At 44.4% G+C, this 25,756-nt stretch overlaps 1 protein-coding gene and 1 pseudogene across 2 annotated transcripts in view; both read left to right on the plus strand.

The window, feature by feature from the left end:
* STRIP2 (striatin interacting protein 2) overlaps positions 1-25,756 on the plus strand; it is a 58,367-nt gene that overhangs the window by 18,466 nt on the left and 14,145 nt on the right. Inside the window, exons 5-18 of one of the 2 annotated variants that reach the window (XM_005550752.4) lie at positions 1,106-1,226; positions 2,029-2,097; positions 2,307-2,413; positions 3,130-3,257; positions 4,332-4,535; positions 6,106-6,341; positions 6,603-6,668; positions 7,407-7,470; positions 8,501-8,572; positions 11,157-11,231; positions 12,236-12,333; positions 12,804-12,930; positions 15,838-15,938; positions 19,458-19,524. In XM_005550752.4, the coding sequence (XP_005550809.1) occupies positions 1,106-1,226; positions 2,029-2,097; positions 2,307-2,413; positions 3,130-3,257; positions 4,332-4,535; positions 6,106-6,341; positions 6,603-6,668; positions 7,407-7,470; positions 8,501-8,572; positions 11,157-11,231; positions 12,236-12,333; positions 12,804-12,930; positions 15,838-15,938; positions 19,458-19,524 (1,535 nt within the window). Of the gene's footprint in view, positions 1-1,105; positions 1,227-2,028; positions 2,098-2,306; positions 2,414-2,606; positions 2,745-3,129; positions 3,258-4,331; positions 4,536-6,105; positions 6,342-6,602; positions 6,669-7,406; positions 7,471-8,500; positions 8,573-11,156; positions 11,232-12,235; positions 12,334-12,803; positions 12,931-15,837; positions 15,939-19,457; positions 19,525-25,756 lie in introns of those variants that run through there. The other variant, XM_074035974.1, reaches the window with a different exon arrangement.
* Positions 24,572-25,001, plus strand: LOC107129287 (small nuclear ribonucleoprotein G pseudogene; annotated as a pseudogene).

Here is a 25,756-nt window from a genome sequence, read left to right on the forward strand (position 1 = left end):
AGAAATAGGAGAGTGTCACAGATACACATGGACCCCTTGCATTGTTTCTCACTGGCATTTTGAAAGTTCAAGCCAACATAGCTGCAGGAGTGGATGCTGTGAGTAATTTGGAGATGATCAGACCTAAATAGAGTAACTGGGGAAAGCTGGTCAGAAGAAACCTGTTAGCCAGGTGTTGGAAAGGGAAATGAGATAGCCTAGCTGGAGTGAAAATAAGCCTACGATCATAAATATGAGGCTTGTTAACAGAACCAACCAGTTGGGAGCTAAAAAAAAAATTCTAAAAAGAAATAATAAATAAAGAAGGGAAAGGGTAGACATTAGGTGAAGAGAAGACTAGCAAATAGGACTGTGCCCTCCTGTATCTCTAGGATCTGGTGCTCTGGCCAACTTCCAACTCCCAGTACCTTCATGTGTTTGCCCAAGGACTTTATTTATTTAATTTTTTTAAAAACAAAGTCTCACTATGTTTCCCTGGCTGGTCTTGAACTCATAGGCTTGAACTATCCTCCTGCTCCAGCCTCCCAAGTAGCTAGGATTACAGGCGTGTGCCACCATGCCCAGCTTCTGCCCAAGGGCCTTCTCTGCAGCCCATACAGGGCATCCAGGAAGTGTAGGGAATCAGTGTGCTCCTTTAGTTTAGCACCCTCATCCAGTGACTGACAGTAGTTAGTAGAGGGATAGCCTGACTGTCTCACCCCTCTTGGATAGAATAACTGTGAGTTGTGTGTTTTATACTGTTTCCAAAGTTATCCCCTGAGTGAACTCTTGGCTTCGTTTTCTTCCCTATCTCTACTGATGATTCCTGGGAATGATTCCCAAATAAGCTAATTGTACTGGAATCCTTACTTACCTCAGGATCTGCTTCTGGAAGAACCCACCCTTAAGATGACAGGCCATTGATGAGCACATTGGACCTAACCCTAGAGACTACCTCTCTTCTCCCCTGACTCATTCCAGGAAGTTCTTGGGGTCCCTGTCATACCTATGTCAGCCTAATTATTGGGCAGAGTATTATAGGAAAATCTTAAGATCATGGGGCAGGGTAGAAAGAACTGGGATACTGCCATCTCTCAACCCCTGTAACAACTGTCTGCTCCTTTAGGTACTTTTGGGGAATGTGATTCAGAGGTCGATGTGCTACACTGGTCCAGGTACAACTGCTTCCTGCTGTATCAGATGGGGACCTTCTCCACCTTCCTGGAGCTACTCCACATGGAAATTGAGTGAGAAGCCTTAGGGGAAGGGCTGGCCTACACAACCCCCATTCCTTAAAGGGGCCTCATATTCTATGCTGCTTCCCTTACTATAGAGAGCCCCTGTGAGGAACTGGGTCTACTCACACCTCAGCCCAAAGCTCATTGACAGTTTCCCTCCATCCAGCCATGTTCTCTGATATTCTGTTCTCCCTCCCTGAGGTTGGATACATCTGCAGCTTCTGCCTCACTTACAGCTTTAATCCTGGGCTTCAGGGGCCTATCCTGAGTGGGTTCTCTTTTTTATTCAAGGACTCTCTTAGCTCAGCCTAACTCTGTAATTCAAGAGGGAAACTGTTCTGAGTGCATGACCCAAGAAAGACAGGAAATCAATTCCTGTCACTGTCCCCAATTCTTTCCCTCATGGGCTATAGTTCTAGAGGTTGCCTTATTTGCTGCTACCACTACAGTGACCCCTTGTTTTGTCTCATGCCCATCACCCAGGAGTTTGAGATAGGGTGCAATCTGCTTATTATTCATCAGGTGTTTCTTAGCATCTGTTTTATGTCCAGCACAATACTAAGCATAGTGGGGAATGCAAGATGAGTGGATACCACAGATCCTGCCCTTGCCTTGTCTTCACCATATTACGATAAGAGAGTTTGCTGAGGTGGCAAGGGAATTCTGTCGGCTCCTTTACCCTAGACCAGTTTCATTAGTGGCTGCCTAGCCAGGGAATGGCAAGCACTCATGTTTGTGTGAGTGATAAGTAAGAGCACAGAGAGAAAAGAGGTCTTATGCATTCCTGTTCTTTTTCTCCTCCCCCTGGCAGCAACAGCCAGGCCTGTAGCAGTGCCCTTCGGAAACCAGCTGTCTCCATAGCTGATAGCACAGAGCTCAGGTGAGTGGGGCTAACTATGGGCTTGGAACAGGGCGGATGATTAGCACCTGGGTTACCTTTTCCCCAAATCCCAGATGACTCAGACCATTAGGAAGTTGCCCTCTAGCTAATCTCACTGGGTTGGGCTCCCACAGAGACCATCCCTGAGGTCTCTGACTGTGGGCTGGGAATTGCCTTGGGAACCTCTTGTGACTCTTCTGTAACCCCAGGGTGCTGCTAAGTGTTATGTACCTAATGGTGGAAAATATTCGCCTGGAGCGAGAGACGGACCCCTGTGGGTGGAGGACAGCCCGGGAGACCTTCCGCACTGAATTAAGTAAGAAATGGCACTTGAGGAAGGTGTGGATGGGGTGCTAATGGGAGAGGGGAAGCAGAGCATCTGCCTAGGAGAGGCACAGTCCTTTTTTTCTTTTGTTTTCTTTTTTAAAATTAATGTCCTTTCTTTTAGGACAGAGATACTGCATGGCAGGCACAAGGGCTGGGCTTGATTGCCCCCCTGTATCTATGAGCTAAGACCAGCCATGTAACTTCTCTATGCCTTGGTTTCCTTGGTTATAAGTGGGAATAGCCGTTCCTCTCCCACTCCATCACGAATCCCACATGAAAAAATGAGTTGAGTCACCTTGAAAACTGAGTTCTGCTCAAATGTAAGTTGGTGTTGTCATCTGACAGGGATAGGATATGAAGGCCTATGGGATTTTAAAAATATATTTATTGATGTGGGAAAGTGAATGACATTGAGTCTTTTAGCCAGAAAGCAATGTCTTCATTATTGTTACTTCTAGTTTGACATCCAACCCCAGAGCGTCACCCTAAGCTCTGGGGCCTAAGCCATTTTAATTCCATTGCCTACCTTCCTGCCCTTGAGGGGCTTCCTTCTGGGAGGCTAAGCCTCCTTCTCAGGACCAAGTACTCTGGAATTCTTCAGGGGAGGTGAGTGTCTTCCTCTGTGTGTCCAGAATTAGGGTTACATGAACAAGGTTTTAGCTGCCTCATCCTCACTTTCTCATTCCCCTCTCTCTTCACCCCTAGGCTTCTCCATGCATAATGAGGAGCCTTTTGCCCTTTTACTCTTCTCCATGGTTACCAAGTTCTGCAGTGGCCTGGCTCCTCATTTCCCCATAAAGAAGGTCCTGCTTCTGCTCTGGAAGGTGGTCATGGTGAGTGATTCTCCCCAATCCCACATTATCAGATCAGCAATACCCTATGCCACCTCACTTTGTTCTAGTTGCATTCCAGGAGCCTGGAGCCAGGGAGCAGAATAGGGCAGCCCTTAGCCAACTGCCAATTTGGAGGGGCAACAAGGCTGTCCTAGAGACATCAGATGTTCTATGTTAGAATAGGTTTCATGTTTCTATTGGATGGATGGGATATGCCACTCCATAAATTGGGGATATCAGTGGTACCTTCTCTTATTAAAGCCAATGTTTGATGGAAAGAACACTGGTTGAAAGTTGGTAGATCTGGGCTTTGCTGATACTGAGAAACTTTGGGCAACTCTCTGTACCTCAGTTTCTCTAGCTATAAAAGGTTGGGATGAGTGCCTGCCCTCCCTCCAGATAAACAGAGGATATGTATTTTTTTTTTTAAATAAAAATAATTTTTTTACAGACAGGCCTCCCTGTGTTGCCCGGGCTGGTCTTGAACTCCTGGTCTCAAGCAATCCTTTCACCTTGGCTTCCCAAAATGTTGGGATTACAGGCATGAGCCACTGTGCCTGGCCAGGATTTGCTTTTTAAAAAATAATGAAGTTCTTATAAATATGTGGTTACGTTTTTGTTACTAGTTATTCAACTTGATCCTTCATTTTTGGCTCCCATCTCATAAGGCAGGCCTAATAGGGGGAACTGCCTCTTGACTGCAGAGGAAATTGAGTGACTCTGGGGATTTATAGCACCTGGATGTGTTCATTAAAAAGGGAGATAGCTTCCTATTTTTTTTCTTTCTTTTTTTTTTTTTTTGAGGAGGCCCCCAGGAATTCCTTTCCTAACTTCTGTGATATTTCCCATACTGGGGCAGTAAATAATGCTTTATCCTGACCCCTGAGCTCCTCAGTTGCCATGGGGATGGTAATCATATTTGCCTCTTTCTGTTTTACTACCTCCTTATTAAGGAAAAGCTCTGAAGGGACGGGAGGTTGTGGCTCTTTCTTTTCATCCATGTTTCCCTGACCTTGACTCTCTCTTACTTCCCTTCCTTCCTCTCTCTCTGCCCCTTTCCTGTTTCTTCCTTAGTTTACCCTCGGTGGATTTGAGCATCTGCAGACTCTCAAAGTACAGAAGCGGGCAGAATTGGGCCTGCCTCCACTGGCTGAAGACAGTATCCAGGTGGTGAAGAGCATGCGTGCTGCCTCCCCGCCCTCTTACACTCTTGACCTGGGAGAGTCTCAGCTGGCACCCCCACCATCCAAGCTGCGAGGCCGCCGTGGCTCTCGAAGGGTATGGACTGAAGCAGACAATGGTATTGTGGCACTCACTGGCCAAAAGTCAAGATTCTAAGCTACTCTGGATGTAGTAGGAAAAAGCAGTAAATGATCTGGCTCATCCTGCCTGGGTTGGCCCTGTGACCAACCTGAAATCTTAAGAGTCTCCAGTTTGACTCTATCCCCCAGCCCTGACAGCCCTCTGGGCTATTGTGATGTGACACTGTGATATCACATCATATAGCCATGTCTTGCTACAGAATCATTGGCCTGAACTTCAGTGCCTGGAGTTCCTTACATTCTGAACAACACTTAAGGGTATAATCCTGAGAATAGGGACCCAGGGTACTGGAACAGGTCTCCAACCTAATCCATTTTTCTGGGGTAAGGCATTTTACTATTTTGAAGCAGCAGGAAGGTTTACTGTCAGCCAGCCATACTCTTAACTGGCCCCGGAACCAAAGGCTTACATTTAAGAGATGACTGGGTAGGGGTCTATGTATATAACCGTGTGACACTTAACGACAGGGATACAATCTGAAATATGTGTCATTATGCAATTTTGTCACTGAGCAAACATCATAGAGTGTACTTACACAAACCCAGATGGCATAGCCTACTGCATACCTAGGTATATACCCTATTGTTCCTAGACTACAAACCTGTACAGCAGGTTACCATACCGAATACCATATGCAATTGTAACCCAATGGTGTTTGTGTATCTCAGCCTAGAAAAGGCACAGTAAAAATACAGTATTATAATCTTATGGGTCCACAATTATGTATGCAGTCCATTGTTGACTGAAGCATCGTTGTGCAGCACATGACTGTAGTCTGCTGTCCTAAAAAGGTCAGAATGACAGGTTATACTGAGACCTGACTATGTTCTTACAAACTCCCCTGCCTGACCTACTTGAGTTCATCAACAGGCTAGACAGTAGTGCTCAGTAATCCAATCTCCGTTATCTGCAATAAAATTTTTTAACCTTTATTTTTGTTTTATAAAGTAATGCTTACTCATTGTAGAAAATTTGGAACAAATATAAAAATGTGATGACGGGAGAAAAGAAAAATCACCCACAATCTTAACAACCAGAGACAGTCACTGTTAACTTTTTGGCCTATTTCTGTCCAATCTTTTTTTCTCTGTCACAAGATTTAAAATTCCAAACTTGCTTCCCTCTGCCTAGCAGCAAGCTTCTGTCCTCCTCTTCCTCAGTCAGCCAGCTGGTGTATGCTCACAGAAGGCAAACTAATTGAATGTTCACCTAAGCAGAGCATAATTAGGAAGGAAAGTGCTGGCAAAAAAAGGCATCACTGCTTTCTGAAAGCTAAGTAACTGACTTTGGGATTATCTATGCTCTGTTCCCTGGCTAATGGCAGGGTTGCCTGAGAACTTCTTGTTCTGTTATTGGTTCGGGTGGGGACAGTAGGGTTGAGATGGGGAATTGGATGTTTTCACAAGGGCTGTGTTCAGATTCCATGTTCCCTGAAATCTGGAGGTCTGTGGATATGGGGTGGCCTCAGACAAGGATGCCCAGAGTGAGCTCTCTGCACGCCTACCCTCTTTTCTTTCCCCTCCAGCAACTCCTCACTAAGCAGGACAGCCTGGACATCTACAATGAAAGGGATCTCTTCAAGACTGAGGAGCCAGCCACAGAGGAGGAAGAGGAGTCTGCTGGTGATGGAGAACGAACCTTGGATGGAGAGCTAGACCTGCTAGAGCAGGACCCTCTGGTGCCACCTCCACCCTCAGAGGCACCCCTCTCTGCTGAGCGGGTGACTTTTCCCAAGGGCCTGCCCTGGGCCCCAAAGGTCAGGTAGGTTTAATAGCATCAGGGACCCCTATGCTTTGGGGTTTCAGTCTCTAAAGGCCCAAGATGGAGTAGTCTATGTATTCAAGGCTCGTTAAGTTGGTCTGGCAGTCAGAACTCCTGGGTTTGAAATTCCTTCTGTTGATTGCTGCCTTTTTCCACCGCTCCAGTCCTCTGATTGGAGGGGTAGGAGCCTGGAAAGTTTCTCTCTCTCAAAGTTTGCTTTTCTTCCCTTCTCTGGGATTGGTCTTTCCACCATCTTCTCAGACAGAAGGACATTGAGCACTTCTTGGAGATGAGCAGGAACAAGTTCATCGGATTCACCCTGGGGCAGTAAGTGACTGGTTGGAACTGGCTATAGAGTGGTTCCTAGGGGCCAGAGGAGCAGGTAGCTTGGAATGAGGGATGGTGCTTGGTAGTCATAATGTAACCTAGAGCCCCTAGGCCATGGACAACTCCCAGTGACTACTTTGGGTTCTTTCTATGGATTTTTTTTTTTCCTTGAGTTTCTTCCACTTTTCCTCAAAGAACTTTTGTGTTTTTTGCCAACTGTAGGACTTTGAGCAACAAGTCCTTTCTCTTTTGGGCCTTAATTTTTTCCTGAGGTTATTGAGTTAGATGGTTTCTATGGGCCCTTCCTGCTCAAATGGGCTAAAATTCTGTGAAGAAGAGACATGGTTAGAACGGATCCAATCTTCCCCCATTTCCCCATCTTCATGAATCCTTCCCACTGACCTCTTGAAAATTGAGTCTTTATTAGTGGAGTTTCACAGTCAAGATGTCATTGGGCTATACCCCTTTTAAGTAGGAATCTACCACTCCCACACCAAGTGAGTACCCAAAAGACTATAAAAGTCTCCTGATTTCCAGGAACATTTCTGTGTGCTATTATTATTTTTGTGTCCTGAAGCACTGATGTGGGATCTACAAGCTTGCAGAGGAAGGTCTAGGGTACTGGGGGTAGATGTTGTTGAAAGTAGCATGGTCCGTGTGACTCTAGGGGGATATTGGGGTATCAGTAGTTCCCTGTACTTTGGAAGCTTATGATCTGGTATGTCTGGCCTTTTACAGGGACACAGATACATTGGTTGGATTACCCAGGCCCATCCATGAGAGTGTGAAGACCCTAAAGCAGGTGACCAGGGTGGGCTCTCAGTCTTCAGGGATAGGGAGCCATCAAAGCAGGTCAGATTACCAGGCTCCTGGATACTGGGTGGGGCTTTTTTTTTTTTTTTTTTTTGAGACAGAGTCTTGCTCTGTCCCCCAGGCTGGAGTGCAGTGGCGCGATCTCGGCTCACTGCAAGCTCTGCCTCCCGGGTTCACGCCATTCTCCTGCCTCAGCCTCCCGAGTAGCTGGGACTACAGGCGCCCGCCACCTCGCCCGGCTAATTTTTTGTATATTTAGTAGAGACGGGGTTTCACTGTGTTAGCCAGGATGGTCTCGATCTCCTGACCTTGTGATCTGCCCGCCTCAGCCTCCCAAAGTGCTGGGATTACAGGCGTGAGCCACCGCGCCCAGCCCGGGTGGGGCTTTTATACCAGACTCTTTCTGGACCTTCTGTATTCCCCCTGCAGTCCTCTGGCCGGTTAGGAAAACTTAGGTCTCTCTTTACTTACTCAGTTTCCCATATTCAGGTAGATTTTAAAATTCTCCTTTCTTCCTCTCATTTCTTTTTCCTCTTCCCATTCTTCTCTCTCTCTTCCCATTCCTTGCTTCTTTTCCTTTCACTTCTCTCTCTCCATAAGTCCACTGACTTCCAAAGGCCCAGGATTGAATAGGAGCCTGCTCTATATCCATTGTATGCATGGAGTCATCACTCCGTGCATACATGCACACGCATCAAAACTCTTAGGGCAGTGGTCCAGGGGCAGGGGCCTGTTTCTGGCTTCCCCTTCCACTTTGTTTGAAGATAAATGCTTACGTATTTGCTGCTCTTCCGCGAATGTAGAAACAGAATAAACAGAAACACTGTGCACAAAGCACTTTGACTGGTGCTGATAATGCGGAGGTGATTAAGACTCCTGCCTTGAAAGAGTTCATGTCTATGTGGGGTGACAAACGCATAAGCAGAACATTTCCTTGCTTTTGGGGAATTTAAGTAAGAGATTGGTACACATGTGAATGAGGCCCTCAGCCCTTGTTGATGTCTTCTTATCTTTGTCAGCACAAGTATATCTCCATCGCAGATGTGCAGATCAAGAATGAAGAGGAGCTGGAGAAGTGCCCTATGTCTTTGGTGAGCCAAGGAGGTCCTGCACAGGAGAAGAGTAGAAGAAAATCTGTCTTCAGTGTTGTCACAGAGCATGTGTGCATGCATTCATTTCAGCATATTAGGCTCTAACTGTGTTCCAGGCAAGACAAGGTCCCTACTTTCATGATATATTGAAGTTGAGGAAGAAAGATAAAAAACAAAAAGTTAAGTAAACCAAACTATCAAAGAATGGTAAATACAATGAAGAAAATTTAAACAGGATAACATGAAAGAAGCATTGGTAGACTACTAAGATTGGGCAGCCAGTAGGTGGACCTCTGAGAAGGTGACATTTAAGCCAAGATCTGAGGGACAGGGAGCCAGCCATAGGAACATCAGAGGAAAGAGCATTCCAAACAGAGAGAACAGCCTTAGCAAGGGGAAAGCAGGTTTAGAGTGTCAGAGGTAGTGAAAGAAGGCTCTTGTGGCTAGAACACAGGGCCGAGGGCCGGGATCCTACAGATAGAGTCAGAGAGGTGGCCTAAGGCCACTTTGCCAAGAGCCTGTAAGCAAAAGTAGAGAGCTTGAAGTAGACTCACAGTCAAAGGGAAGGAAGCCTTTGGAGATTTTAAGCAGGGGAGTGATATGATCTGATTTATGTTTCTAAAAACATTAGCTTCTGTGTAAAGATTGGACCAGAAAAGTGTAGACCCACTCCAGGGAGATTAGTTAGGAAACCCTTGAAATAGTCAAGGTGAGAGATGATGCCGACCTGGATTTGGAGATGTAGCTGACAAGACTTGCAGTGCATTTAGATGTGGTTAGAGAGGCAAAGAAAGGAATCAAGAATAAGTACCATTTGCCAGGATGTGGGGGGAATATCAAGAGTTCTGTTTTGGTCATACTAAGTTTTAGATGCCCATTAGATACCCATGTGGAGCTGCAGGCAATTGGAAATACAAGTCTAAAATTCTAGGGAGAGGGCTGACTTTGAGAAATAAATTCGGAAGTTGTTTGTAACACTTATAGGCAGTGTTAAAGGCCATAGAACTGACTGAGATAACCCAGGGAGGGAGTAGAGACAGAAGAGAATGGAAGGCAGGACAAAGTCCTGGGGCACACCAGTATGTTGAGGTGGGCATGTGTCAGGAAAGGAGCCAGAAGAGTACGAAAGACAGTGAAGTGGCTGGAAATCCAGGAGATTATGATATCATAAAAGCTAAGAAAGTCTTTCAAGAAAAAAGGAGTGATCTGCTGGGTAAAATGCTACTAATAAGTGGCATTATGGTAAGAACCAAGGTGCCCATTGGATTTGGCAACATGAAGATAATGACCTTGATAAGAGCAACTGTAAGTGAAGTAGTGGGACTGAAAGCCTAATTGGTATGTATTGAAGGGAATGTCAAAAAAGGAGGTAGATGATATAAAAGTTTTGTGAAGAGGAGAGAAAGTGGATGGTAGCTGAAGGAGAATGTGAGGTCAAGGGGAGGATGTTTTATAGCTGAGAGATACTAGAACATTTTTTTTTGTCCTAAAATAAATGATCCAAGAGGGGATAATTGCAGGACTGAGGCATTCAACAAAGCAAATGGGTGTGGGATCCTGAGCACAAGTAGGAGACTGGCCTTTGTTCGAGCACAGGCGGTTCATCCTTCATGTTAAGAAGGAAGGAATAAGACTCTTTGTAGATGTAGTGTTGAGAAGATGAGTGTGTGCCTGTCTGAGTGCTTCTGTTTTCTCCATGAAGCGTGAGGCAGGATCAGCAACTGTTTAGGCATGGTGGGCAAAGGAGTTGGTTTGAGGAGAGGGAAGATGGTTTGAAATCGGCCTTTTGGAGAGCAGGAAGGCAAACATGCCAGGATTGCCAGGCTCCGCTGAATGTCCATTTAGGACTTATATCCATTTAAGCAGCAGATGAGTTGTGTGGGACAGAAGGAGGCTGGTTATTCTTCCCTGGCTCAGGGTCTCATGGTAGTGAACCCTTGCCCTGTAATAGAGAGACCTTGTAGGAGGAAGGAAACTGCATTGGTCAAAGATGACAGTGGCCTGAGCAGCCTATTGGGTCCCTGAGGCCCCAGCCTCCTCACTCTGATAAAAGGCTTAGTTAATGTCATCAATAGGACAGAGATAGTTATATATGAGGGGGCTGGTCAGAAAGGAGAAAGTGATGTAGGGGTGAATGGAGAGGGGAAGAAAATCATTTCCATCCACTTAAAAGCTTCTTTGCTGATATTCCTTCCTATTTCACCAGGCCATATGTTACCCAACTTCCTTTTAAACCCTCACTATTGAGCCACCTACCTCTCCTTCCAGGCTTACAGAATGTTCTAGAGTTCTCAGCCTCAGATCAACACTATAGGAAGTGCTTCTGTAGCATCTGTTCCAGTTTCCCAGGTCCTGAGAGGTCATCCAGGCCAACCTGATGGTCCTATTGAAGAGAAAACTAGGACTCAGAGAAGGAATGTGACTTATCCAAGGTCATACAGTGAGTCATTAACACAGCTAGGGTAGAAACCTAGATCTGACTCCCAGCTTAGTGCTCTTTTCAGGTCACCCCTCACAACCAAGAAAATAAAGCCTTTGGTCACCTGGAAAGTGGCATTGGCAAACCATGTATTTCTTGCCATAGGGGGAAGAGGTGGTACCAGAGACGCCATGTGAAATCCTCTACCAGGGAATGCTGTACAGCCTCCCTCAGTATATGGTAAGGAGATGGTTAGGCCAGAGCTGCCCTTCTCTGCTACAAGGAACAGACAGCTAAAAACCATTTCAAGCGGACCTGTCCAACACTTGAACTTGTTTTCTGAGCCTTTGTGCCTTTGGCAAGGCATTCTCTGACACGTGAAAATTCTGAGCTTTCCTCAGTGCTCCTCTGATGGTGCTGTTCTCCCTAGTCCTTCTTTGGGAAGGGTGGGGAATAAGTTGGGGTCTCTACAGGATACACTGGGGACCCACCCTCCTCCGAGATAAGTACTGTAGTCCCTCTGAGATCTGCTGTGGTCTGTCATGTACTAGATAGCCTCAGGCTGGGAGTGGGGAAGATACCAATGGTTCGGGTTAGAGGAAAGAAAAGAGTGGGAGAAGTTGGGCTTATGCCTCCCACCTTATTTCTACACACTGTCCCTCTCACTCTGTTCCTTCCATCCTCCCCTTTGAAAAGAACAGTCTTTTTTTTTTTTTAAGTGGAGTCTCACTCTGTCGCCCAGACTGGAGTGCAGTGGTGCGATCTCGGCCCACTGCAACCTCCACCTCCCAGGTTCAAGTGATTCTCCTGCCTTAGCCTCCCGAATAGCTGGGATTACAGGCATGCGCCACCACACCAGCTAATTTTTGTATTTTTAGTAGAGACGGGGTTTTACCATGTTGGCCAGGCTGATCTTGAACTTTCGACCTCAAGTGATCTGCCTGTCTTGGCCTCCAAAAGTGCTGGGATTACAGGCATCAGCCACCATGCCAGGCCCTGGAAAGAACAGTCTTAAAGCAGAACAGCCAATGCACTCCCTCTGGCTTTCTCCTTAGCCTCACAGGCAGGCCTCTCAGGACTGGGCACCTGTTTGCTCTTCTGGACGCTGGGGAGATATGGTCATTGAGGGAAGAACTTGGAGAATGGCTTTAAAACACTTTTTATAGGGCAGTTAGGGTGCAGAAGAATCACTCCCTTGCTGAGTGGATTTGACAGTGGTGAATTTCTTTATTTCTACTTCCCAGATCGCTCTGCTTAAGATTCTGCTGGCTGCAGCTCCCACCTCCAAGGCTAAGACAGACTCTATCAATATCCTGGCAGATGTCCTACCTGAGGAGATGCCGTGAGTGCTTCAACGGGGGCAGCTGCTGGATACTAGCTGTCTTGTCTGCAGGCTCTCTCTAGTCCCCACTCACCTTGTTAACACTTACAGAGATTGTCTCCAAAGAGATCTCCTCCTCTCTGCCCACCAGTACTCCCTTCCCCCTTCAGGGCTTTCTGCTTTGCTCTTTTTAGCTCAAAACTCAGGATCTGGAGGGTGACACCAGTGTCAGCGACTGGCTGCCCAGGTATTTGGGTGAACATTGCCAAGGGATGAGCTTGCCAAAAGAGAGATAGAAACAAAGAACTCAATGGAGCATTTCTTCAGACAGGCTCATAAGTGGGAACTCTGGAGGTTTCCCTGGCACAGAAGTTCAAGTTTCCCAAGTTCTGGTTCTCTTGTGTATATTATATCACACCCAAATACCTGGATCCCTGCAGGGCTCCCTTTTAGGCCACTTTCTGCGCTAATACCTTCTCTCGCCATTGTAGCATCACTGTTCTCCAGAGCATGAAGCTGGGCATCGATGTGAACAGGCACAAGGAGATTATTGTAAAGAGTATCTCTACCCTGCTTCTGCTACTCCTCAAACACTTCAAACTCAACCATATTTACCAGGTGAGCAGCTAGGAGCACTTCTCCACAGGTCTTGGGTGTTTCCCAGGCCCGATCTCTCAAAGGAAGGGTGCGAGGGCCCTTTTAGTTCTGATGAGCATCTTCCAGCCTTTTCTTTGTTCTCCCTCAGGGAATCCAGACACCCACTGCATGAGTTTGGGATAGGGTTATGGAGTGGGAACTGTCCTAGAAAGGTGCAGATGTCTGTGTCCCTTGTAAGTTATCCCAGGGTTGTGGGTAGGAATCTCTAGCTTCTCAGGAATATGCCCAGCCAGTTTTTTTTTTTTTTTTTTTTTTGAGACGGAGTCTCGCTCTGTCGCCCAGCCCAGGCTGGAGTGCAGTGGCGCGATCTCGGCTCACTGCAAGCTCCGCCTCCCGGGTTCACGCCATTCTCCTGCCTCAGCCTCCCGAGTAGCTGGGACTACAGGCGCCCACAACCGCGCCCGGCTAATTTTTTGTATTTTTAGTAGAGACGGGGTTTCACCGTGGTCTCGATCTCCTGACCTTGTGATCCGCCCGCCTTGGCCTCCCAAAGTGCTGGGATTACAGGCGTGAGCCACCGTGACTGGCCTGCCCAGCCAGTTTTTAAAACAATGCAAGAGAGAATGTAAGCATTTCACAAAAATGGGGGGGAAGGTATATTGACCATAGTTTTCTATATGTGAAGCACTTTTCCAACATTTGAGATATAATTCTGAGAATAAGGCACAGTTCTGGCTCTTCAAGGCCTTGAAATCTTATAAAGGATACAGATACATAAGTAGCCAATTATAGAGAGATAAGTGTGCTGATACCGATAAGCACTGGTTGCTATGGAAACACCTAATCCACCTTGAGATGGAGAAGAAATGACTTCTAACCTGAGTCCTAAAAAAACAGATGTTAGCCAGGATATGGGAATTGTTAGGGAAGGAGGACAGGAGGTATTTCAAGCAAAAAAGCTGATATGCAAAACTCCAGAGGGGGAAGAGAGAGCAAAGTACCTTTAAAAACCGTTATTAAATGTTGCTGGAGTTCTGCCTGGGGTGGGAAAAGATGGGCGTGGTCTGGTGACACATGAAGCTGGAGGAATCGGCAGGGAGCATATCATAATCTATATGCTAGCACACAATTACTGAGCACCTATCCTGTGCCTAGCACCCTGTTAAGCTTGTCTAGGTCCTCATTTAATTCTCTCCACCCTATGAAGTAGTCTTATTTAATACCTCTTTTATAGATGACGAAATCAAAGCTAAGAAAAGTTAAGAAGCTGCTTTCCCATAAAACATTGTTTGCTATGCTAAGGAGATTGGACTTGGTTTCATGGGCATTGCCAAGATATAGGGACAAGATGGGGACAGCAAATGGATGCTGTCTGTGAGGAGACCATGGAGAAAAGAGGAATGCTTCTCATTCTTGCCCAGAGGCTCTACCCCATTTTCCTCCTATGAAGTCAGAATCAAGCTTGCTGGTAGAAAAGCAGGTCCTCAGAGTACAGAGAGGCTTCTGCAGGGTCTATGTCCATGGCCTTATCAACCAGAGTATTTCCACTTTCATGCATTCAAAGACATCATTGGGTGTGTTTGGTTGCCCTGAGTGCTCCCACTTTTGCCAGTGTTTGCTGAGCAGCAGCAGGGCTGGGAGGAGTAGGGGTAGGTAGGAGATAGTGTTTCTAGTGGAAAGAGAACAGAGAACTGTGGATGTGTGTTTACTTCTGCTTTTCTTGGTGGGAAGCGTGTGGATTCACAGCCAGACAGGTGGATGGCTTGATGGGCCTTGCCAGTGTGTGTCAGTGAATCCTGACAAGGCCACAGGCACATCTCAAACTGAAAAAAGTTTTCCATCAGATGATACTGGATATGTGTTGGCTCTTTTGTCTGGGGCTTTGGAAAATACCCTGGATTTTACGAATAAAATAAATAACTTTCCAGGGAGAAAATATTGAACAGAAGAGGGAAGTGGTCTTGGCATAAGCTGACTCCACTGCTCTAACTACATACCCAGGGCCGTAAGGCAGCTTAGCTTGCTGCTTGGCTACTTGTTGGCGATCAGAGAGCTGAGGATTTAAAACATCACAGTTCTCTGCTTTCTCAACCCCATTTCTATACTAGAATACTAGGTTCTGGATCTGGAGATAAACTGTGTTTGACACTCCTTAGTGTGTCATGGGTAACATAACCCCCATGACACTGCTCTTATGGCAACTTGCCCCACTAGGTTGTCCTGTATACAAACCACATCTGGATTTGGGAGAGCAGAATGGAGTCTCCACATTCTGGGATTTAGCCTATCAAAGACACCTTAGACTTCTCAATGCAGTATCTGTTGGCTGAAGGGCTCTTGTTCATTCATTCATTAAAATATTTACTAATATTCTTTTCCCCCTCACCCCATACTCCAAGCAGCCAGTATACTTACTGATATTCTAAATACTAAGGATAATATGGTATATCAGACATACTGGAGCTGGAGCCCAGTGGTCCATTTGGTTATTATGTGCTGTCACCATCCTGACTGAGTGATGCCAGGAGTAAGCTGCAGCTGTCCCTGCTATATCAATCACAGTTGAAACATTATGAACCAGAGGTTTGGCATGGAAAACAACTCCCTCAGGGAGCCTTCCCTTCCTTTTGGGCTTAGGAACAAATCTCACAGCAATTCTTTCTATGTTTTGGAGTGAGATTTTATTTTCTGGCTTCTTTATTTTGTGCTTGTGACATATACTGCAGATTATCCCCCTCCATGTAGGATGGGCTGGGTGAAGATGATTCTTCCCATTTCCCAGACAGGAAGACTGATAACACAAGTGGATAGTAGATAGTAGATATTCTCAGGAATGGGTATTAGATTTGTACTTCCCCTCTTTTTCTCAAACATATTTTCCATTCTCCTCCAAATAAGCAGCCCTTTCTGCTTTGATTTTTAATTCAGTTTGAATATGTATCGCAACATTTGGTATTTGCCAACTGCATCCCCTTGATCCTGAAGTTCTTCAATCAAAATATCTTGTCATACATCACTGCCAAAAACAGGTATGAACTCTGGACAGGTTTATTTCAAGGGGCTATTTTGGGGTGGTTGAGAAAATTACATCATCTCCGAGCCTTTCAGTTTTCCTGGTGTCCCTAGTCCCTCCTGTCTTAGAGCTGTCACTGTTAAATTTAATTTTCTTGAAGTGTTAGCTGATGGAACGTATGGTTTGCCTTCTTTAGGGAGGTATTTGTATTTTAATAGTTTTAAACACTGAAAAATGTCATGACTTAAATGAAGTGGCAGTGATGAATTTTTAGCTCTGTCAGGTGGATCCAGGGGTTGTTTTTTTTGTTGTTGTTGTTGTTTTTTTTTTTGAGACGGAGTCTAGCTCTGTTGCCCAGGCTGGAGTGCAATGGCCGGATCTCAGCTCACTGCAAGCCCCGCCTCCCGGGTTCACGCCATTCTCCTGCCTCAGCCTCCCGAGTAGCTGGGAGTACAGGCGCCCGCCACCTCGCCTGGCTAATTTTTTTTGTATTTTAGTAGAGACGGGGTTTCACCGTGTTAGCCAGGATGGTCTCGATCTCCTGACCTCGTGATCCGCCCGTCTCGGCCTCCCAAAGTGCTGGGATTACAGGCTTGAGCCACCGCGCCCGGCCCCAGGGGTTGTTTTTTGTGAAACAACTTGCTTATCTGGCCAGGCCTTATTTTAGTATAAATCATAAGTTGGAGCAATTGGAACAGTTATGCTGTTTCGTAAACTGTAATGCATTATACAAAATTTATAACTGAAGGTATGTAATAGAATTTACTGGGGTACGTCAATTTGTAGTTTAAAAAAATAAGGTATTTCGCATTCATTATTTAATCTCCTCAGCAATGCTAAGAGTTGTTATACATTTTATTCTCATTTTGCCAATTAGGAAACAAATTCAGAGATATTAACAAAATTAACAAGCTGGTGAGACCCCTGAAGTAAGCATCAGAGACAGGATCAGAACACAGGCTTCCCTGTGAATACAAATTGCTTTCCATTCGTCCAGCCAAGCAGGGACTTGGGGATTACAGAATAGATCCTTGTTCCTTAATATTCTACTTTCACAAGAACTGGAAATATGTTAATCAGTAGAGTTTACCAGAGGCAAAATTCCTAAAGTAGAAGTAAGAGGGCTAATCTCATAGTTGGGGTGACTAGAGATATTGCCACACTAGTCTGTCAGTACTGCCTGAAATTCCACCATGGAGAGGGAGCCTACTTATATGTAGCTTAAAACACACACACACATCCCCTATGGAACCTGAAGTCATGAGACCTGGATTCGTGACCTGGATCTGCCACTTGCTAGTTATGTAATCTCAAGCAAGACACTGTTTCTCTGAACCACAGTATTTTCATCTTTAAGAATACCTTTTCTGACTGTATCATAGAATGTTGTAAGCATTGGTTAATATTAGCATATGCAAGATTGCTTTAAACACTGTCCCTTGAGGGTAAGCATTGGAGGATGGGTTTTTCCTAATGATATGGAGACCTGTGCACTAACCCCTTTAAAATGGGCACTTCAGATGTGCTACTTGAGTTACCAGGGAAAATGAAGTACAGGTCAGGCTGTATCAGGGTCAGAGCTGCAAGCAGGCACCTCTGTGTATCAGTCAACGCTCTGGGTTATAAGTAACCAAAGCTAGCTGGACTAGACTCATGCAGAATAGTGACTTTGTCAGAATGAAATGACGTGTGTCATCTTGAGGAACCTAGGACAGCAATGCAGCTCTGGACCTCAGGGTTGGTCTGTAGTGTGGGGAGCCCAGAAAGCCTTCCACTTCTATCTGTAAGACACCAGGCCTCTGTATTTCCACTCCAGTTTCCTCTCTCACTGACAAATGTATCAGACTGCGTTGTTTGCTTCTCAGGACGCATAGTGAAATATGTCTATATGAGCTGAACATGCCCCACCTCAGAGACTGAATTGACTCTCCAATCCCTATTCCAGATTCCCTAGGTTCACCCCTAAATCAACTGTGGCTAGGGGAGTGGTATACAGAAACTTAATGTTCTTTCTGCACCCATGGACGTAGAATGGGGGGGACAGATAATTCAATAGATATCCATTTGGTTCAATTTGGAGTTGGAAGAGTGGTAGCAACAGACTATACCTTTTGCTAAGGTTGGCCTGAACAAGATGATCCTCTTATGCATGAACTGTAAGTTTTACTTTTGAATGATTTCTGAGAACTTGGAGATCACAACTCATTATTGCAGAATTTTCTCATGGATCTTACAATCTAGATGTTCTAGATACTTGTAAATTAATTTTATGCCCCCTTAGGCTAGATTTCAGTTCACTAAGGGAAAGGAACAAATCCATCTTTGATTTCCCACCCCCATTTCCTGGTCGCCAGCACCTACTTTGCCATAGGGCTTCGTCAGTAGGAGGTGGGTGGATAGGTGAATGAGCCAGCCAAGAATGTTCATCCTAATGGAGCAGTACAGAACTGGCAACCCTGGGAAAATCTGATAGAGTAAATCAAGATGATGAACAACATTACAGGTAGTTTGACACAGTCCTGTCCCAAGCTGACTCTTCTTCTCTCCTACCCTGGTCCCCCAGGTTATCTTTGTCCGAGTTTCTTGGACAAAGGTAAACATTTCTGGCCAAATAAATTGTTGCCTTTTGCTTGTATAGAAATTTTGACTTTTGAAATGTAGAGACAGGTTCATTATAGCAGTGTGAACTCGTCTTTATAGCCACTGCTTTACCAACATCCTTTATTCATTTCCAACTGCACTAGTTCAGATAGATTGGTGTTCAAAACCTCATGGAATGTCAGAACCAGAAGGAGCATTAGAGATTAGCTAGTCCAGATTCTGTGTTGTGTCAATGAAGAAGGGAGAAGAGGAAAGAGAGAGCTGTCATTTATTTTGTAACTATGTCCTTGTCATAATGCAATGCCTTATTTCCCCTCCTAACTCATGCCTGCTTCCCTGGGCTCACCACAGAGCTGTAACTTGCAGTCCCCCACTGTCAGCTATTATCATTCTTGAGTTCCTAGATTAGCCTTTCTATAGGAAGCTGCCCCTGTCTCAAGCTTCCTTTAGGAGTGGCTTCTGTAATCATTCCCCAGAGCTCCCAGCTTTCAGAAAGATCTGGTGAGAGACACAGGAGGATCATTTCATCCTCACATCCTCAGATTGTTATCCAGTGGGATGGGTTTGGACCACGTCTGTGGGAGCAGTTATATTCACACATACAGTTAAATGCAGAAACACAAATGCACTTAAGTTTACGTATTCCTTTAAAGAAGCAAGGAGTGCTAAGAAAAGAGGCTCTCTTTCTGCTCTTTTTTGCATCTACCAGATGGGGGCCAGCCTCAAAGAACTCATTGGTTCCTCTCCTGATAGGAAAGGAGACTGGAGCTAGAGTTGCCTGGCACCAGAGCCCTCAGTTTCAGCTGAGGTCACTAAGCAATTTGGGAACTGGATAGGGGCTGCTGGAGAGAAATAACTCCTGCCCTTTTCAGATACAGCCAATTCCTGCTGTTGTCATTTACCTAAAGCCTGTCCTTATCTCTGCATCTTACAGCATCTCAGTCCTGGATTACCCTTGCTGCACCATCCAGGATTTGCCGGAGCTTACTACTGAAAGTCTGGTAAGCAGATGGGGATTTGGTAGCCTTTGAAATTGCTAGGTGGTACAGGTTGGCATTTGCTCTTTCATTTCTTCTCCAACCCCTTAATGCCCTGGTTTGAGAGTCTTAGATCAATGAAGGTATATTGGCAAGAGCACAGATGCAGCAGGGGTTTAGAGTTGCTGACCCAGTTGAGAAAGATCTGGAAAAGCTTAGCCTAGCATTTTTCAGAGAAGAGGAAACAGCCAGTGAAGAACACCAAGGAGGAGAGGGAATTTAGAAACATAATGGGACTGAAATTGAGTGTGAATATCTATGCTAAATGCAGGAGAATCTCTTCTGGTCTAGCTCAAATAATTATCTGTCTTCTTTCTGCTGTGCTACAGGGAGTTCACTTCTTATTTTCATATAGGTTATAAACCTAGCAATGTGTACCTGAGAAAATACTTGTCTAAGTCTCTCGGAGGCAAAAGTCTGTATAGCCACAAAAGGATTGCCCAGAAAGTTTCTCATCTTGAAAACAGCTCTAGGCAAAGAAAAGTCACTCACAGTTATTCTCAATTCCATGAAACTGACTGAACAACAGCCATACTGAAGATGAGGTACCTACCTCATCATGTATTGCCACAGCTCCTTAGATATGCCACAATCCATACCTCCAGCCTGTTGCATTGTAATTATGCATTTGTGTCTGTTTCTCAATTTGACTGTAGAATCCTTGAAGGAAGAGATAGTATCATCATTTTTATATCCTTAGAGTCTAGCACCTTGTCTGGTACATTGAAGAGCTCGATAAATGTTAAATGATTGAATCATTTAACCGATGTAGTAACCGATGGTTACTACAACCCTTTGTCCTCCAATTGTAATTCTTGCAAAATGTTGAGTCAGAAAACTATATTATGCAAAAATAGAAGGACAACCTCTGTGGTACAAGTTTTATAGAACCATAGGATTCTTGGCTGGAGGGGACTTAAGAGGGGGCTTAAGAGCCATTTGATCCATCCCCCTTATTTCGAAGATGAGAAACCTGAAGGCCCAGTGACTTGTCATGGTTTACTCCTCATAGGTGACAGAGCCTGAATTAGACATGAGTCAAAAGACCCATGTCCTGAAACACCAACCTGGCACCGTTTTTTACCACTGGGATAGAGAGATTCCCTGGTCTTATTTAGACATGGCCTTAGCAGCCAAAGGAGTTGGAAGCTTTTTATTCCTACAGAGAAGTAATAAATTTTCTAACCTTCTTTATGTTATTTATGATGCTAGTCAGTCTTTTATCAAATTTTTTATTAAAAAAATTTTTTTACCCACACTACACAGATGTAGCTATTCAATCATTAAAACTACTCTATGAGGTTGTATTACTATTTTATAGATGGAGAAGTTAAACAGCTACCAGTTGAAAGTGGAAGTCAGGGTAGAAAGACATGCATCCCCTGCCATTCAGAGTTGGAATGAAGAATACGTTTTCCACAGAAACAGTGGTACACAGTAGCATTAAAATTCTGCTATTAGTAGGACATTTCAGAAGATAAAGTCAACTTTTATGGCCTGAATTTATTTCTTCCTATAATGTGTTCTTTATTTTCAATTCCAACCCCATTTGTTCATATATAGGAATTGATAGGAACCACGATTTCACATCTCTCCCAATTGACCTTTGGGATATGTGCATAAAATTATTGAAATGAAGTGAACATAATAATTTATTATGTTTTCTAAGAAGACTTTAGTATTATCCCAGAGTGAAAGCGTATATTTATTCTTCCTAAAAAATAGTCATGCTAAGTATTTTACTCCTTTCTGTGAAGCAATAGTGGCACCTGGTGGTTCCATTTAGTAACCACAGACTTTTTGTTTTGCTTGAATTTTGAATGAACCCAGTCATGGGCTGCAGTAACTGGTGAGTCTATTCCACATAGGTCCTCAGTATGGTTTATCTAAACTTGTGACTTCTATGCTCAGAAAAAGACTAGTGTTCAGATGAGTAAGATATATCTCTTTTTTTCAGGCTTAACAAATGGCAAGCACAGAAAATGTACTGGCTATTTGAATATATAGGATTTTCTTTTCTTTTCTTTGAGACAGAGTCTTGTTCTGTCACCCAGGCTGGAATGCAGTGGTGCGATCTCAGCTCACTGCAACCTCCACCTCCTGAGTCCAAGTGATTTTCCTGCCTCAGCCTCCCGAGTAGCAGGGACTATAGGCACGTGCCACCATGCCCAGCTAATTTTTGTATTTTTAGTACAGATGGGATTTCATCACGTTGGCCAGGCTGATCTCGAACTCCTGGCCTCAGGTGATCCACCTGCCTCAGCCTCCCAAAGTGCTGGGATTTCAGGCGTGAGCCACCACGAATGGCTATAGGATTTTCTTTAAGTTTTTTTTCTGATATTAAAATAAATATATGTATTGCAGAAAATTGGAGAAACAGAAAAGTATGAGGAAGAAAAATACTCTTATGTCACCTACATATAGCCACTGTTAATATTTTGCTGCAATTATATATATATATTCACTCATATATAAACACATTAACAAAACTAAGACTTTATACATAGATGTTTCATTTGGCAGCAAAATTTAAATGTTCACAATATCATTTTATTAAACATTCTAGAGGACAATATTTTTCTTCCTTTTTTGAAGGCAAGGTCTTGCTTTGTCACCCAAGCTGGAGTGCAGTGCACTCGGCCTGAAGCACAGCCCACTGCAGCCTCACGCTCCTGGACTGAAGTGATCCTCCCACCTCAGCCTCCCAAGTAGCTGGGTGTAGCTGGGACCACAGGCATGCCACCATGCCAGGCTAATTTATGTATTTTTTGTAGAGACGGGGTCTTTGTGTTGCCCAAGCTGATCTTGAACTCCTGGGCTCAAGCAATTTGCCCTCCTTGGCCTCCCAAATTGCTGGGATTACAGGTGTCAGCCACCACGCCCAGCTGAGGACATAGTTTTGATTTTTTTTATTATTTATTATTTATTTTTATTTATTCATTTTTGAGATGGAGTCTCACTCTGTCGGCCAGGCTAGAGTGCAGTGGCGCCATCTTGGCTCACTGCAACCTCTGCCTCCCAGGTTCATGCGATTCTTCTGCCTCAGCCTTCCGAGTAGCTGGGATTACAGGCACATGCCACTACACCTGGCTAATTTTTTGTATTTTTAGTAATTTTTTGTTGTACTGTGAGCCTCCCAGAGTGCTGGGATTACAGGCATGAGCCACTACACCTGGCCCAGGACATAATTTTTAATAGTTACACATAATATTCCACTATTTAGTTTCAAAAAAGATTCTTCTCTGTCGTTGACATTTATTTATGTTTTCCTTGTGTAACTCCAAAACAAACATCCTTACATGCGAATCTTTTTTTTTTTTTTTTTTTTTTTTTTTTTTGAGACAGGGTCTCGAAGTTGCTCAGGCTGGAGTGCAGTAATGTGATCACAGCTCACTGCAGTCTTGACCTCCCAGGGTCAAATGATCCTTCCACCTCAGCCACCCAAGTAGCTAGGACTACAGGCACATGCCACCATGCTTGGCTAATTTTTAAATTAAAAAAAATTTTTTTTAGAGATACAATCTCCCTAGAGACAGAATCTCCCTATTTTGCCCAGACTGGTCTCAAATTCTTGGGCTCGGTGATCCTCCTGCCTTGGCCTCTCAAAGTGCTGGGATTACAGGTGTAAGCCACTATGCCCAGCTGCACGTGAATCTTTGATTATTTCCTTTAGATTCCTAGAAGTGGAACTATTGGGCTGAAGTAGTCTTTTTTTTTTTTTTTTTTTGAGACAGTCACCCAGGCTGGAGTGCAGTGGCACAATCTCTGCTCACCACAGCCTCTGCCTCCCAGGTTCAAGCGATTCTCCTGCCTCAACCTCCCAAGTAGCTGGGATTACAGGTGCGTGCGTGCCATTGCTGCTCAGCTAATTTATGTATTTTTTAGTGGAGGCAGGGTTTCACCATGTTGGCCAGGCTGGTCTTGAACTCCTGACCACAAATGATCTACCTGCCTTGGCCTCCCAAAGTGCTGGGATTATAGGCTTGAGCCACTGCTGGGCTGAGGTAGTCTTGATTTATATTTTTTCACTTTTCTGAATTTGAACTGAATTCAATTCAACTTTATTTGAAACTCTAAAAAGCATGATGAACATGAAATAAAAGTAGAGCTAATGGCATATTAATTTCTGAAGTATTCCCATTTTGTCAAAACAATTAGCTATAGATAGGCCATCCTCACCAATATACTGAGTAGTTTCCCCTCCCACCTGGTACAGGAAGTTTAAAAATTTGTGTATCTCCAAATGTTGGTATTCATACTCAATCCACTAAGCTAGGAAAAAATTGAAATAAAATTCCAAACTTAAATGAAGGATGGTGAACGTATGTTATGTGGAAGTTAAGTGTGGTCTTTGAAAGGAGATTGCTGGAGAAGGCAGTGGATGTGGACTCAGCATGTATTTTGCAATGCTTAGCATCTGAATGGTTGTTGAGAGCAGTGGTATGAAATGTAGGCTGTGCAAGGAAATGCTTTGGGGGATGGAAAATATTTTTATATGTATTATACTGATATCTTTTTTACTTTCTATACTTATGTGTACATTCCTACAATGTTATTTAAAACTATGCATTTATGAGTAAACATACATGTATTTCAGAGTTATACTGTAAATGTACCATAAGGCATATATCCATTTTCCATGAGTTATTTATGCAAAGAAAGGACCATGGATAAAAATTTTTTAGCATTATATCAATTTTCCTGTTGGTCACTATTTCTGTAATGGGTTCTTGGGGAGATTAGAATCTCCAGGATGATTTTTCAAACTCACATATCCAGGTATGTTAGTGCCCCTTACTGAAGCACTTGTAGTTTGTTAAAGTTTCCCAAACAATCTTGAATTTTTTTTTTCTCCTTCCTCCTTATCCACTTATTTCACTTGAGAACCATTACTCTCTTTTAAGCTATCCAGATCTATGTCCTTAATCTAGCAGTAATTTATCAAAAACCCATATGATAAGAAAATTATTCTATAATAGTGTTGGTAAAGAAAAGACTAAAATAGAAAAAAAATGCCGACAATTGATTGGCTAATGAGGTGGGTGATGCCAGATGCAAGACTGCTGAGCCTACCACAGGAGCAAGAGAGAGGACATGCATTCCATCTTAAGGCATCTATGAGCCCATGTAGACACCATGAGCAAAACTCACCCTCCCGTGTTGAAAAAGTTTATAGACAAGAAGTTATCATTGAAATTAAATGGTGGCAGACGTCCAAGAATATTGTGGGGATTTGATGCCTTTATGAATCTTGTGATAGATGAGTGTGTGGAGATGGCAACCAGTGGGCAACAGAACAATATTGGGATAGTGGTAATACAATGAAAGAGTATCATGTTAGAAACCTTGAAACAAGTATAAATGATGGCTGTTCAACATAGAAATCCATGTCCCCTCTCCAAAGAGCCTTTTTTACTATGATGTAAAAATTAGGTCATGTACATTTTTTTTTTTTTTTTTTTTTTGAGACAGAGTCTCGCTGTGTCGCCCAGGCTGGAGTGCAGTGGCCGGATCTCAGCTCACTGCAAGCTCTGCCTCCCGGGTTTTTACGCCATTCTCCTGCCTCAGCCTCCCGAGTAGCCGGGACTACAGGCGCCCGCCACCTCGCCCGGCTAGTTTTTTGTATTTTTTTAGTAGAGACGGGGTTTCACCGTGTTAGCCAGGATGGTCTCGAACTCCTGACCTCGTGATCCGCCCGTCTCGGCCTCCCAAAGTGCTGGGATTACAGGCTTGAGCCACCGCGCCCGGCCATGTACATTTTTATATCGGACTTTTTTTTTTTTTTTTGAGACGGAGTCTCGCTCTGTTGCCAGGCTGGAGTGCAGTGGCGCGGTCTCGGCTCACTGCAACCTCCACCTCCTGGGTTCAAGCGATTCTCCTGCTTCAGCTTCCCAAGTAACTGGGATTACAGGCACTCGCCACCACACCCGGCTAATTTTTGTATTTTTAGTAGAGATGGGGTTTCACCATGTTGGCCAGGCTGGTCTTGAACTCCTGACCTTGTGATCCACCCACCTCGGCCTCCCAAAGTGCTGGGAAAATTACGAAATATGAAAATTAGCTGGGTGTGGTGGCAGGCATCTGTAATCCCAGTTACTTGGGAGGCTGAGGCAGGAGAATCACTTGAACCTGGGAGGCAGAGGTTGTAGTGAGCAGAGATCGCACCATTGCATTCCAACCTGGGCAACAGGAGCGA

The sequence above is a fragment of the Macaca fascicularis genome, chromosome 3 (assembly GCF_037993035.2).
Source record: "Macaca fascicularis isolate 582-1 chromosome 3, T2T-MFA8v1.1".
NCBI lineage: Eukaryota > Metazoa > Chordata > Mammalia > Primates > Cercopithecidae > Macaca > Macaca fascicularis.